The 16,158-nt window shown below is 43.0% G+C and overlaps 1 protein-coding gene across 5 annotated transcripts in view; it reads right to left on the bottom strand.

The window, feature by feature from the left end:
- The window catches only part of RHOT1 (ras homolog family member T1), an 80,705-nt gene extending 67,086 nt beyond the window's left edge, over positions 1–13,619 (bottom strand). Inside the window, exons 1-2 of one of the 5 annotated variants that reach the window (XM_068530533.1) lie at positions 13,385–13,619; positions 7,833–7,995 (exon numbers count right to left, since the gene is read on the bottom strand). In XM_068530533.1, the coding sequence (XP_068386634.1) occupies positions 7,833–7,995; positions 13,385–13,570 (349 nt within the window). In that variant the 5' untranslated portion in view covers positions 13,571–13,619. The remainder of the gene's footprint in view (positions 1–7,832; positions 7,996–13,384) is intronic. The other 4 variants (XM_068530535.1, XM_068530534.1, XM_068530536.1 and 1 more) reach the window with 4 other exon arrangements.
- Between the last annotated feature and the right edge of the window lie 2,539 nt (positions 13,620–16,158).

Consider the following 16,158-nt stretch of genomic DNA (forward strand, 5'->3'; position numbering starts at 1 on the left):
AAATGATAACCTTTGTTCCCCACCTCTATGATTCTTGTGCTTTGGCTGCAGCTTGGGGAAATCATGTGGCCAGCCAATAAACCCCACGCAGACAGAGGCCCCATTATCCAAACCACCTGAAAGGATGGTATTTAATCAAAGGACCTCAAGAAGCTAAAACCCTGGCCTCTAAATTCTTGGCACTTTCAAAAGGCAAACATCAAGGTGACTCTGGGTGAGAAGATAAAGGCTCCATAATGCAGAAAGTGAGAACAGAGAGCCTTTTAACGGTCATCTGGCACAGAGAGGCCCTGTCCCTGCTTAGGCAACTCAAGGCCACTACACTGAGAACTGCCACCAACAACAAGAAAAAAAGAGCACCTCGTGGCTTTAGAGCTGTGTCCTATCAAAGTGGATGCCCAGGTCCTGGCCTCAACTGGGACCTTATCAGAGGGTATTAAGGTTAGAGACTTGACAGTGGGAACGCTGGGCCAGCTCCCAGCTCTGCCACGCTCAGCTGACTGGCCCTGCACAAAGCCCTCAACCGGTCCAGGACCCCCACCCTTCCCTCATATGTTAACAGAAAGATGATAACACTCATCACGCAGGGTGGTCATGAAGCTCAGAGAGCAAATGAGTAGATCACAGGGGAAGACTTCTGCTTGCTCCTGTTTTCAAGGATCTGTATGGAAATTAGGTGTGAATCTACAGATGTTAGAGATCAAGGTGTGTGATATGAAAATATAGTTACGTCATTGTTGCTGTGGTTATAATCACCCTGGCATTCTTCCAGTGTCTCATCTATTACATCAATTCTTTCAGCAACCCTTTGAGGAAGGTAAGGAAGGGCGAATAATAATTATTTCCATTTTACAGGGGAAAGAGAGGCAAAGAAGTGAAATGAACTGTCAAAGGCTGCCTGGCTGGTTTGTGTGGCAAGGCTTTCTGCTCAACCCCACCCAACAGAGCTGGATTCTCCAACAGGTGCTAATAGAGCCTGACGGCCCACAGATGAATCGTAAGGAGAAGAAAGGGAGGGGAAAGCTGTAGATCAGGAGACTTCAGAGACATATCAACTGTTGATAGGTATGAGGGTTCTTTCTGTGGGAGATGAAAATGTTCTAAAATTAGATTATGGTGATGGTTTCACAACTCTGTAAACATACTAAAACACATTGATTTGTACACTTTAAATAGGTGAATTTTATAGTATGTAAACTATATCTCAACAAAGCTGTTAAGAAAAAGATATATCAGGGTTTTTTAGGGTTTATGCTAGGGATGCATGCTTGGGTGCTAAAACTCTAAAGAAATGCAAGTAAGTGATTACTATAAAAGTCAGGATGCCTTTCAGGTGGACCGAGGGTTTTGTGATTGGAATGGGGCACATGAAAGAGCTTCTGGGGTGGGCAGCAAGGTTTTCTTTCTTTTTTTTTTTATAAATATATTTATTTATTTATTTGGCTGCGTTGGGTCTTCGTTGCTGCGCACGGGCTTTCTCTAGTTGCAGTGAGCGGGGGTTACTCTTTGTTGCGGTGTGCGGGCTTCTCATTGCGGTGGCTTCTCTTGTTGCAGAGCACAGGCTCTAGGCACGCGGGCTTCAGTAGTTGTGACACATGGGCTCAGCAGTTGTGGCTCGTGGGCTCTAGAGCGCAGGCTCAGTAGTTGTGGCGCATGGGCTTAGTTGCTCCGCGGCATGTGGGATCTTCCCAGACCAGGACTCGAACCTGTATCCCCTGCACTGGCAGGCGGATTCTTAACCACTGGGCAACCAGGGAAGCCCAAGGCTTTATTTCTTGACCTGAAGGGTAGTTACAAGGGTGTTTAATAATAATAATAATAATTATTCCTTACGCTGCACATGTGTTTTGTGTAGTTTTCTCTGTCCATTCTGTTAATATAATAAAATGATTCTAAAAAATAGGGGAAATCGAGTATGAGATGATACCATGTGCCAGCCAGACTGTAAGGACCTCCCCCCACCTCCTGGTTTTCATGCCCTTGTGAACCCCATCCCCTTAAATGTGGGCGGGACCTGCGACTTGCTTCTAACCAATAGAATAAGGCAAAGGCGATGGCATACGTGTGATTACATGTCCCTGTGGTTACATTATATAAGATTTAATGTCCACCTTGCTAGGAGACTTGATCTCCCTTGTTGGCTTTGAAGTAAGCATCCATGTTGCAGAGGCCCACCGAGTAAGGAACTGAGGGTGGTCCTCAGTCTGACAACCCACAAGGAACTGAATGCTGCCGACAGCCACGTGAGCTTGGAAGCAGATCCTTCCCCAGTGGAGCCTCAGATCTCACCCGGCCCCAGTTCACACCCTGACTGCAGCTTTCGAGATTCCAAAGCAGAGGCCTCAGCTAAGCTGTACCCTGACTCCTGGCCCACAGAAGCTGCGAGAGAATAAATGTGTGTTGTTTGAAACCACTGAATGTGTGATCATAGTATTACACAGCAATTGATAGCGTGCCCCTTGTGTGTGTGTAGAGCGGGTCCCCTAAAATCAATCTCATTGTCAGTGATGCACTAGGACTCACAGAACTCAGCAAAGCTGTTACACTTACGGTTACAGACGATTACAGTGAAAGGATACAGGTTAAAACCAGCAACAGAAAAAGGCACATAGGGCAGGGGCCAGGAGAGCCCACTCACTCCTCTCTCAGTGGAGTTATGGGGACAATGCTTAATTCTCCCAGGACGACGTGTGACCACACACACAGAACACTGCCAACCAGGGAAGCACATAAGTCTTGGTGCCCAAGGCTTTGACTGGCGTTCGGTCATGTAGGCAGACTCACCGCCCAAGTGGCTGACCTTAGTTTCCAGCCCTTCCAGAAATCAAGCTGATACTGTGCGGCCCAAGGTCCTCAGATAAATACACTCTTATCAGGCAGGATATTCCAAGGGCTTAGATATTATCTCCCACTCAAGAGCCTGTCCTTTCTTTGGACCGTGAAGGGTTTGAACAATGCAAGCCTGATGAGTTAAACATTTACTTTGCACCCCTTAACTTTGGAAGTGAGATACTTAAGTCAAGTTGACACCCTGCTTGAAGGCAGAGAGACCAGGAAATCAACATGCTTTAACACCCAGGGAATGTTTATACGTTTATTTGCCTCACAGTCAGAGAGTTTCCAGGGAATAAGCCATACAGCCAGAAGGCAGGGTGCAGAGGAAAGGCAGCAGAGACTGGGCACTCATACAGGAGCTTCACCTGCTCAGCCACAGAATAGAAGGCAAGCTTTCCCTCCTCAAGGTCCAGCCAGATGCCCACCACACTAGGTCTGTTTGAGCCAAGGACAGTTTCCTTGACCATGTGCCATGCAGAGAGCTGGCTAGTCCCTTTCCACTCTACACATCAGGAGTCCCTGGTCCTTCCCAGGATCTGGTCACGCCTCATCCCCCGGGAAGCCACCCCAACTGCCCAGTGGCTACAACGCTGAGTGTCCACTTCCCAGTACTGCTGCCCAGAAGAGAGAGCCTGGGAACATAAGGCCTGGCAGGAGGCAAACCTCTCATGACTCCAGGGATAGGGCTGTGGGCGGTGAGATACAGTGATCCTTGGACACCTCCAGGCTACAGGAGAGGCTCCCTAGGTCAAAGGTTGGATTGATGACCCCCGGGGAAAAAAACCAGAACATGACTAGCCACCTCTGATGGTTCATGCTAAGAGGTCTTCAAATAGCAAAAAGCAGCTTTGTATCTTTGAGTGTGATAAAGTTTTACACATACTGGCATTAAAATTGGTGCATCAAGGGACTTCCCTGGTGGCACAGTGGTTAAGACTCTGCCTGCCAATGCAGGGAACACAGGTTCAAGCCCTTGTCCGGGAAGATCCCACATGCCACGGAGCAACTAAGCCTTTGTGCCACAACTACTGAAGCCTGTGCGCCTAGAGCCCGTGCTCCAAAACAAGAGAAGCCACCGCAATGAGAAGCCTGTGCACCGCAATCAAGAGTAGCCCCCGCTCACCACAACTACAGAAAGCCCGCGTGTAGCAACAAAGACCCAACGCAGCCAAAGATAAATTAATTAATTAAAAATATAAATAAATAAAATAAAATAGGACTCCTGTTTACAAAAAAAGAAAAAAGTTATAGTCAGATTTTCGGCTGTATAGGCGTTTGGTGCCCCTAACCCCCATGTTGTTCAAGGGTCAACTGTACTCCCCAGTAATTAAATTTGTATTACAAATAATCACCCCTGCTGGGTAAGCTGCACCAAAATGCTTATCAAAACTTTAGTGTGGGGGCTTCCCTGGTGGCGCAGTGGTTGAGAATCTGCCTGCCAATGCAGGGGACACGGGTTCGAGCCCTGGTCTGGGAAGATCCCACATGCCGCGGAGCAACTGGGCCCGTGAGCCACAACTACTGAGCCTGCGCGTCTGGAGCCTGTGCTCCGCAACAAGAGAGGCCGCGATAGTGAGAGGCCCGCGCACCGCGACGAAGAGTGGCCCCCGCTTGCCGCAACTAGAGAAAGCCCTCGCACAGAAACGAAGACCCAACACAGCCATAAAATAAATAAATAAATAAATAAATAAATTTAAAAAAACAAAACAAAACTTTAGTGTGCATGAAAATCCCCTGCAAAGTTGTCAAAAATGCAAATCCTTGGGGCTTACTCCAGATGCTTACTCAATAGTCTGGCCATGGGCCTTGGATTCTGCTTTTTTTTTTAAAGGGTGGAAAGATTTTTAATTAATATTATGAAGTTACCATAATACAGATATCAAAGCCACAAAAAGAACATATAAGGAAAAAAAAAAAACAACATAGGCCAACAAACCTGGAGATTATCTGCATTCTTATTAGTGTTACAGAGAGTCCCGGGTCATACCTCGAGAAACACTGTGCCATTTAGGCTGCGTGATTTCCGTGGCAGCTCATGGTGTGTTTACATAGGGTCAAAGGAAATCATTGTGATGAGGCAGTCAAATTGCTTAGCAGCTGTTAAAGTGCTGACTTGAAGAATAACTAATCTATTGTCTTAAAAACAATCTTGTGAGAACTTTAGGGAATGATGTTTCAGGAAATAGGGATATATTCAGATCTTATGTTTTAAAACTGTCCTGGACTGGTCCAAATAATCAAAATCAAAATAACCAAAATAATCAACGTTGTACTTGATAAGGCATACTTGAATTTTCTAAGTTAAATTTTAAAAATACTTAATATGTATACTTAATTCCTCAAAAAATTAAAAATAGAATTACCATATGATCCAGTAATTCCACTTGTAGGCATATATACAAAAGAATTGAAAGCAAGGTCTCAAAGAGATGTTCATACACCCATGTTCACGGCAGCGTTATTCACAGTAGCCAAGGGGTGGAAGCAACCCAAATGTCCATCGACGGATGGATGGATGGATGGGTAAACAAAATGTGGTATAGATATGTGTATAATACAATGGAATATCATGGAATATTATTCAGCCCTTAAAAGGATGGAAATTCTGACACAGTCAACAATATGGATGAAACTTGGATCCAATAATATGGATGCTAAGTGAAATAAGCCAGTCACAAAAAGATAAACACTTCACGATTCCACTTATATAAGCTATTTGGAGTAATCAAACTCATAGAAACAGAGAGTGGAATGGTGGTTGCTAGGGGCTGGGGAAGGAGGGTATGGGGAGTTACTGTTTAATGGGTATAGAGTTTCAGTTTTGCAAGATGAAAACGTTCTGGAACTTGGTTGCATACAATATGAATATACTTAACACTATTCAACTGTAAACTTAAAAATGGTTAAGATGGTGCATTTGTTATATGTATTTTACCACAATTAAAAATAAAAATTAAAAATGCACACTTAAGTAATCATAGAAAGTCATAATTTTTTCCCAAGATATCATGTTTCTCCAGTTAAATAAGGAGAAACATTTCAACCAGAGCAACACCATTAAACATTATAAATGTTATAAAACATTTACATTATTATTTAAAATTCACTAGGACACACACTAGGATAAATTTCAAATGGGTGAAAGATTTATATGTGAAACCAAAGATTTAATATAAAAGTGTACATACACACACACACACCACTTGAGGTGGTGAAGTTTTCTAACTAAAATTTAAAATCTAGAAGCCACAAAAGAAAACACTGATAAAATGTACTACTTGAAAATATAAAAATGTCTATATGACATTCTAAAACCCACACTAAACAGAATCAAAAGATAAATGACAAATGGGGAACAAAATCTGCAATTCATATCACAGACAAAAGGCTAATCTCCCTAATTTATAATGAGTTCCTAAAACTCAAATTTTTAAAGGACCAACAATACAAGATATAAAAAGACAATTCATGGAGAAATGCAAATTAAAAGTACAGTACACAAATATATCACTTGTTTTAAACCCATTGGATTGGCAAAAAAAATACCAAAGTTTGACAGCACATTGTGTTGGCAGGCTTGGGGGACAAACATGTCTTCTGTAAGAGTGCCAACTGATACAACCCAACTGGAGAGCAGTTTGTCAACGTTATCAAAATTGCAAAATTTACTCTATGACCCAGCAATCCTTACTGGTAATTTAACCTACAATTATCTCTGCACTCATATAAAATGATGTATATACAGTAATTGACTTCAGCATTGTTTGCAATTATAAATAATTGGGAATAATCATGCATCCATCAGTAAAGCGTTGAGTAAATAAATGTTGGCATATCCATAAATTGGAATATTATGCAGCTTTAAAGAGAAAATGCTTGAGGTACTGATTTGTAAAGGTATCAAGATATATTAAGTAAAAAAGAAAAGCAAAATGCAGAACAGTGTATACAGTATGCTAACTTTTGTGTAAAAAAAAAATATTGGGGGAGATAAGAATATAAATTTGTGTTTGCTTGTACTTACAAAAGTAAATTCTGAATGGACACTTAAGAAAACTAGTAAAGGTGGTTAACTGGGGGAATAAGAGGAATTGGACGAGGGTAGGAACACAATACTTTTGTTGTGTCTTTTCATATTTTTTGATTTTTGAATTAAAATTTTTAAATTTAATCCTCAAGTTTAAAGCTCGATTTTAGATTTTAAATTAGGAACCCATCCTAAATTTAGGAGCACACAGGAGCTAAGAGGGCACTTTATTTCTCAGATCGTTTTTGGAACAATTAATAAACTGTACTCTAACTTGTTTCCTTAAGAAACCTTTCCCAAGGAATCACGCTTCTCCACTTAAGTAAGAAACTTTTTAAGCAGAGCAAGATGATTTAAATATCTAAAAGCTCTAAGAGATACGTCTCTAAAGCATACAAAGCTGGCCGTGGCCGAGTCAGGAGGCAGAGGCAAAGGAGACTAGAGCACTTGTCTAAGGGGCAGGTGTGAATTGTTTTTCAATCCTGAGCCAGGGAACAACAGCAAACCTAAAAGTCAGGACAGAAAGGTTGTTTTCTGCATTGTTACCCTTTATTATTAAACACACTGGCCAGAGATTACAGTTGAGTAGAATTTATCAAGAACTATATACAAAGTTGCATGCTTCATTAATAAGGACATTTACTAGTGAAAAATAAAAAGCCACCTATTTCTGAATCTCTTCAGGTAGATAACACAGATGCACGGTGAGCTAGCAAAATCAGGTCTAGGTTCTGGATTTATAGGTCTTAGAAAACGAGTTTCTATCTATTAAGGGCCTGTGATACAGCACACCTCCAGGCAGGTCCAAAAACACATCCAGTCACAAAAATAGCTCAGCCCACTCCTTCCTCATTCACACCACAGGGATAACACAGCTGGGCTCTCAGATCCTGTCCCCAAAAAACAAAGCCATGGAACGCTGCCCCAACTTCCATAATTAAACCTCCTCTACCAAATAAAATCAACTCACCCTGCATTTGTTCTTCAAGGGCCTCTTTCCTTGTGAAATTTTCTTGTAATTTTTCCTGGATCTCTTCTAGGTCATGGAGAATGTCTCTCATTTTCCCCTCAGGTGTGTTGGAAGTCACTCGTTTTGGAAAAGCCAAGGAAAGGTCCACCCCATCTGACAAAGCCTATTGATGAATCATTTAAAAAAAAAAATAAGAAGAAGGAGAAGGAGAAGAAGAAGAAGAAGGGAAGGAAGGAAGGAAGGAAGAAGGAAAAAAGAAAATCTCCTAAGGAATGCATCAAATATATTCCAGTTCTACCAACCATCTATAATTTTCTACTTACCTCCTAACGGGTTTTTCAAAACATAGTTAGGCCCTCAATATATGTGCCTTGAAAACAATCTAGAATAATACAGAGTATGGCAAAAATATTAGAAAATGGCGATTTCTTGGTGATGGGGCTATGGATGATTTTCATTTGTTTTTTCAACTGCTATATATTTTCTAGTATTTTGTACAACAGATATGGAGTTCTTAGCTCATACCCCCAAAAAGTTTGAAAATTTTAGGCCCATCTTATAGGGGCTTTACAAAATAAATAATACAGATAGTCACTAAGATAAGCTACAGAGGCTGAAATAATCTTCCCCAGACTGCTATCATAACTCTTCCTAAGGGCCAAGACAAACATGTTGCCTGCATACAGGCCCTGCTCTCTGGGGCCTCCAACACACACTCCCTGATTTTCTTTAACTTCAGGTCCTGTTATTCCCCAACACAGCCTCTCATCTGCTCACCACCTTCCCACCTTCAGCACCTGACTTTCCTTCCCAACTTTGCAAAATCCATTTCGCATTCTTTTTGCCAATCATAACAGGAGTAGGTACCACCCGTTGAATATTTTCCACTGCTCACCTCTAATTTGCCTAACAACTTTCCAAGATAGGTTTATTATCCCCATTTTACAAAAGAGGGAGTTCATGGAGGTTAACTATATTGCCATAGCTAATTTGATTGTCCCACATTTTCACATTGCTCAAGCACTTTTTTAAGCAAGATCTCTTTAAAAAAATCTCCACATTAAACCAATGAGGTGCAGGCCATGGATCATTTTTTGTTTGTTTGTTTTACAGATAGAAATCTGAGACTCAGAAAGGTGAAATGACTTGTCCAAGGTCATAATACTAGTGAGTGGCAATGTCAGGACTGATGGACAGACTCTCAGACCTTCTACCCCAACACACTGCATCCCTGAGGACCCATTTATTCACTCACTCCAATACACTGGGTGTTTGTTGAGCACTTACTATGTGCCAAGCACTGTGTTAGGCCTGGGGATACAAGAGTGAACAAAAGAACAAAAGCCATCAAGGTCACTGCCCTCATAGAGCTTAGAGTCCAGTGCAAGGGAAGAGGGATGAAAGACATTAATAAATTATGGTGCCAATCATTATCAAGTCACAACTGTAACAACTGCTACAAATGAAAGGTACATGGAATCATACATAAGAGCCTCTAATAAGGGGATTTGACTTGTTCAAGGAAATCAGTGAAGGCTTCTCCGAGGAAGTGATAATCTAGCTGAGGTCTGAAGGATGAGCAGGCACTACCTACATGACAGAGTAAAAGAAGAACATTCCATGGTGATGGGAAGAACTGTGACACTCTGGAGGAAACAGATCAGAGCAATTAAAAAGCTTTGGTAGAAATCCAGGCAAGAAATAGTCATAGGATTGGATTAGAGTCATCTTTAACGAGCTCAAGAATAGTAAATAGGGAGCTTCCCTGGTGGCACAGCAGTTAAGAATCCGCCTGCCAATGCAGGGGACACGGGTTCGAGCCCTGGTCCGGGAAGATCCCACATGCCGCGGAGCAACTAAGCCCGTGTGCCACAACTACTGAGCCTGCGCTCTAGAGGCCGCGAGCCACAACTACTGAAGCCCGTGCGCCTAGAGCCTGTGCTCCACAATGAGAGAAGCCACTGCAGTGAGAAGTCCATGCACCGCAACAAAGAGTAGCACCCACTCGCCACAACTAGAGAAAGCCTGCGCACAGCAACAAAGATCCAACTCAGCCAAAAAAAATAAATTAAAAAAAAAAAAAAAAAGAGTTTAGAGGCAGGTTCAACAGGTATCTTAGGAGGAATACTAAATGTTGGCAATAAAGTACCAACTATATGTTTTACCAAGATCCAACAACATCTGCTATATTATTTATTAGTAGGTACAAGTGTATCAAAACTGTTGACTTGTTGTTTGTTTATTGACATCCTTCACATTTAAAGAAACATTCAGATGAGAATGCTAATCCACTCCACTTCCGGAGTTTCATCTGCTCAGCTGCCTGGCTGGGAATGGGAGGAAGTTTTGCAGCCAGCACATTCTGGCAACACCCTCAAGACCTGGTCATGGTCACCTGAGGCAGGCGGGGCCCAGACTTCAATGGAGAAATTTGCATTACCTCCAAAAAGAGGTCCTACGGAGAGCCACAGAAATACAAGATGTTCATCATCTTACTCTAAATAAACCAGAGTTTTTAGAACTTCGGAGGGACATTTTTCACTTTTTAAATTATGCTGGAACCTCAAAAACTGGAACCAGTTTTTCATCTCTAAGAAGCACTGACGTCCCTCAAAATAGCATGTGTTTTGGAAGCCATATGCAGACTATTTTATAGAGGAGGAGGCTGACCACGGGTAACATTGTTTGCTCTTAAATTTCCAGGTCTCACTCTTAAATATTCAGGCAGCTGGAATTCTGGAATGGAGCCCTTATCTAGACACCTGAACAAATTTAAAACTTTAAAAAATAAGCGTGTTGCTTTTTCCATCCATAAAAGAACTGCACACTCATTGTGGTGAATTTAGAAAATGCAGAGAATGCGAAAGAAGAAATGTTTTAAATTATCCGATATCCTACCATCCATAGGCAATCGTTTTAACTTAAAAGCCAATGGAAAGTATATTCAGTCACTATAAGCTATACCAACAAAGAGTTTTAAGGACCTGAGGAATAATGCTGTATTTATTTATTTATTTATTGGCTGCACCACTTGGTTTATAGGATCTCAGTTCCCCGACCAGGGATTGAACCCGGGCCACAGCAGTGAAAGCTCCCAGTCCTAACCACTAGGCCACCAGGGAACTCCCAATGCTGTATTTATAACCAAAAAGAAGAGAACAGCTTTATTCATAATTGAAAAAAAAAAAAAAAAAAAGGAAATAACCAATATGTCCATCAAAAGGTGAATAGATAAACTGTGGGACATCTACGCAATGGAATATTATTTGACAATAAAAAGAAATGAGCTATCAAGCCACAAACCTTAATTTTGTTTAATGAAAGAAGCTAGCCTGAAAAGCTAGATACTGTATGATTCCAAAGATACGACATTCTAGAAAGGGCAGAACTAAAGAGATAGCAAAAAGTCAGTGGTTGCCAGGGGTTGGGGAGAGGGAGGGGGTACAAAGAGGTAGAGTGCAGGGGATTTTCAAGGCATAAAACTGTTAACTAACAGATACATGACTTCATGCATTTGTCAAAATCCATAGAATGGTACAACACAGAGAGTGAACCCTGATGTAAACTGTGGATTTTAGTTAATAATGATGTATCAATATTGGTTCACAAATTGTAACAAATGTACCAAACTAATGCAAGATATTAATAATAAGGGTAACTGTGAGGGGTATATGGGAATTTTCTGTACTATCTGCTCAATTTTCTATAAGCCTAGAACTGCTCTAAGAAATAAAGTCTATTAATTAATTTTTTTTAAAAAAAGAGGAGTGGATAGCTCCAAGCTCTTTTACCCTCCACCAACCCCGCCCTCCCAACACACACACACACACACACACACACAGAGAAACGTTGCAAGACAAGCAGAAACTGTCAGAACCAACTTTGTCAGAACTTTGGCAGACACTGACTCAAAAAAGCACAACCTGGGCTTCCCTGGTGGCGCAGTGGTTGAGAATCTGCCTGCCAATGCAGGGGACACGGGTTCGAGCCCTGGTCTGGGAAGATCCCACATGCCGCGGAGCAACTAGGCCTGTGCGCCACAACTACTGAGCCTGCGCGTCTGGAGCCTGTGCTCCGCAACAAGAGAGGCCGCGATAGTGAGAGGCCCGCGCACCGCGATGAAGAGTGGCCCCCGCTTGCCGCAACTGGAGAAAGCCCTCGCACAGAAACGAAGAGCCAACACAGCAATAAATAAATAAATAAATAAAAATTAAAAAAAAAAAAAAGCACAACCTGGCAGTAGGAAAGCTTTGTGGCATTTTGACTTGCCTTTGCCCCATTCCCTTCCTGGCTCAGTGATGGTATTGAAAATTCCCAGCGTGAAACTCTGGTCCTGGTTCCCAAAGGAGCAGAGCAGATCTTATTCACAAACCATTGTGTCTGTCTGTTCTAACCTGGCTGGGGGCTGCCTGAAGGAATGACACAGGGTGCTCGTCTTTGTTTCACCTAAGCCAGAGCTCAGACCAGAAAGGTGGTGAGTATTGCTCAGAAGTTCTGCAAGCGGAGTTAAAAACTTGCAGGTGTCTGGGGCAAAAGACTGTGGTGGAAACAGACAATAACCTAAGTCCCAGAAGCAAATAGACCTAAGTCCCAGGAGCAAAAGTTGGGGAAAATTGGAATCCTACTTTGTTAATGGGAATGCAAAGTATTGTTGTTGCTGTGGAATGCAGTTTGGCTGTTCCTCAATAAGTTAAACACAGAATTACCATATGATCCAACAATTCTACTCCTACCCAAAATAACTGAAAATAGGAACTCGGATACTTGTACATCAACGTTCACTGCAACATTACTCGCAATAACCCAAAGGTGGAAACAATCCAAATGTCCATCGATGTTTGAATGGATTCAAAAAAAGAAAAGTGGTATAATCATACAAGGGAATTATTATTCAGCCACAAAAAGGAATGAAGTTCGGATACATGCTACGACATGAATGAATCTTGAAAACATTATAGCAAGTGAAAGAAGCCAAAGCCAGAAACAAAGTGACAAATATTGTATGATTCCACTTCTATGAAATATCTAGAGTAGGCAAAGTCATAGAGACAGAAAGTAGAATAGAGGTTACCAGGGGCTGGAGGGCAGGGGAGGGAGAAATTATTGCTTCATGGGTACAAAGCTTCTGTTTGTGGTGATGAAAAAGTTTTGGAAGTAGATAGTGGTGATGGTTGCACAGCACTGTAAATATAATGCCACTGAATTGTACATTTTAAAATGGTTAAATGGCAAATTTTATGTTATATAATGTAAACATATTTTAGCACAATTAAAAATTGTCAGAGAGAGTGGGTGCAGAAAGACTGGAAATAAGTGGAAAGGGGCCAGGGTGGATAGCGCCTAGGTTGATAGGATTTCTGATTTTGATTTTTTTTTTTCTGCTTCCTCATATTTTTCTGAACTTTCCAAAGAACGGGTTCTACGTTCCGACTGAGAAAAGTAACGTGAAAATACAATCAGGAGGAGAGGAAGCGCCGTGGGGATAATGGGATGCAGTCGGCGCCCGCGGGCGGATGGAGGTCAGAGGGCAGTCTCTGGTCCCGCCTTCCTACCGGCAGCTGCGCGGTGCGGCCCGGGGGCCCGGGCGCTGGGCTCGGGCCCTCCGGCTCGCGCGCCTCCCGACTGTACTTGTCCTGCAGGTTCTGCAGCATTGTGTTCTTCCGCAGCTGCAGCGGCCGCTCGGCGCCCTCGCGGCAGGTGGGGCAGGACCCGTGGCGCCCCGCGCCCCACAGACCCATCAGGCAGTCGCGGGAGAAGCTGTGGCCGCAGGGCAGCGTGGCGGGCCGGGCCAGCAGCTCGTGACAGATGATGCAGCCCCGGTCGTCCTCGGCCAGCCACACGGGGATGGCCGGGCACGTCCAGGCCCGCCCTGGTCCCCAGGCCGCCGCCGCTCCGCCCACCCCCGGGGTTGGCGCGCGGAAGTCAGGGCTATGCCGGGGGCCGCCAGCCCTGCGGCTACGTCTCCTCCTGCTCCTCCCTCGTTCTCCCTGTCCCCTCCTCCTTCGCTGCAGCTTGGGTCCACCCTTGTTTCCTTTTTTCCAGTCGTTTTGCAAGCTGATTTATGCGCTGGGAAATGCGCTCGCCCCAGGCCGTTAGAAACGCGCTGATGTCCCAAAGATATTCTTTAGCCTGATGTCCCCCACTCCCATCAAAGTGCAACCCGGGGACTTCCCTGGCGGTCCAGTGGTTGGGACCCCCGCTAACACTGCAGGGGGCGCGGGTTCGACACCTGGTCGGGGAACTAAGATCCCACATGCCCCCCGGTGTGGCCAAAAGATATAGATAGAGAGAGAGAGAGAAAGAGATAGGTAGATAGATTAGATAGAGTAGATAGATAATAGATTAGATAGATAGGTAGATAATAGATAGATAATAGGTAGGTAGATAATAGATTAGATAGATAATAGGTAGGTAGATAGATAATAGATTAGATAGGTAGATTAGATAGATAAATAGGTAGATAGATGGATAGATAGATTGATAGATAATAGGTAGATAGGTAATAGATTAGATAGATAGATTGGATAGATAGGTAGATAGATAATAGATAGGTAGATAATAGAAAGATAGGTAGATAGATAATAGATTAGACAGGTAGATAGATAATAGATTAGATAGATAATAGGTAGATAGATAATAGATAATAGATTAGATAGATAATAGATAGATTAGATAGATAATAGATAGGTAGATAGACAGATAATAGATAAGATAGATTAGATAGATAGATAATAGATTAGATAGATAGATAACTACCCTAACAATTCTTGGGAGGAGGAAAAGGAGCGGATTCAATTCAAGAACTCTTTTCTGAGAATGCGCCCACTAGGTGTCATCCAACCACTCCAACAAGTAGTGAGGGGTTGAAGAATACTCGGTGCGGAGAGCTGTGAAGCTCTTTAAAAATACCGATGTTGTTCGGCCTCCACTCCCAGAGAGTCTGATTTCATTGTCTGAGGTGGAGCCCCGGCGGGGTATTTTTAAAAACCTCCCCCAGGTGATTCTAACGTGCAGCCAAAGTTGAGTGACCCCTAGACTTTTAAAATCGCTATTACAATGCAGAATTGAGCCACTGTTTCCTTACGGCTCTCTGCTGACTGAAAGCACATTACCCAATAGACTTCAGGACAAAAATACTAAAGTGTGTTTTCTTTTTTTTCTTATAATTTAATTTTTTAAATTTTTTTTCATTTATTTGTTTATTTATTGGCTGCGTTGGGTCTTTGTTGCTGTGCCTGGGCTTTCTCTAGTTGCAGCGAGCAGGGGCTGCTCTGGGCTTCTCATTGCAGTGGCTTCTCTTGTTGTGGAACATGGGGCTCTAGGTGCACAGGGTTCAGTAGTTGTGGCACGTGGGCTCAATAGTTGTGGCTCTCGGGCTCTAGAGTGCAGGCTTAGTAGTTGTGGCACTCGGGCTTAGTTGCTCCATGGCATGTGGGATCTTCCCGGACCAGGGCTTAAACCCGTGTCCCCTGCATTGGCAGGCAAATTCTTAACCACTGTGCCACCAGGGAAGTCCCAAAGTGTGTTTTCTTCAGGTAACAGGCCTGGCCCTGGTGGGGCTTGCTCTCTTCCTCCTCTCTCATTCCAGTCCCAAGTGCATTACAAGTAGAAAATGTAAGAGCTGGAAGAGCAAAGTCCCCAAGAGGCAAAGGAACTTACAGGCTTACACAGCAATAACTGAATGGCAGAGAACAGGGCCTGTATCTCCGTGATCTGTTGAAATGAACTAAAAATGTCTTATATTTTATTTTACCCCATATTGCTTGGTGTCAAAGTAGGTACCAGATAATACAAATTTGTGTCTATTTCCAATACTGGAAATGACAGGAAGTAGTCCTTAGCGCTGCTCATCCAAGTTTCCAGCTCTTTCCCCGTCTAGGCACTTGGTAGGACTGGCACTTCTCTGACACTCTTGAAACACATAGAAGTAATACTTCAACGTCACATCAGCTTAAAAAGGTAGTAAGTCGTTGCATCTTTCTCTGCCAGCTGCCCTAACTACAGAGATGAAATCGTAATTTGGTGGCCCCTGCCGGCCCACACTAGGACATGCAGTAAAGGAGAGAAATAAACCTGAGATATGTTTAAGTTACTGAGATTTAGTGGGTGCTTGTTGCTGCAGCATAACCTAGCCTATCCTGACTGATAGATTACCTGGATTTTGTTCCAGAGACTTCTCATTTGAAGTAAACTCATAGCTTCTCTGCGCCTGTCTTTTCTGGAAAAGAAGCATGATTCCAGGCACATATGCTTAAATTTTCCATCTTAACAAATAAAATTTCCTTTGATATAAGCCTCCTACTAGCCACCCCTCCTTCTCTTCTCC

Source organism: Eschrichtius robustus, chromosome 20, assembly GCF_028021215.1.
Source record: "Eschrichtius robustus isolate mEscRob2 chromosome 20, mEscRob2.pri, whole genome shotgun sequence".
NCBI classification, from domain to species: Eukaryota; Metazoa; Chordata; class Mammalia; order Artiodactyla; family Eschrichtiidae; genus Eschrichtius; species Eschrichtius robustus.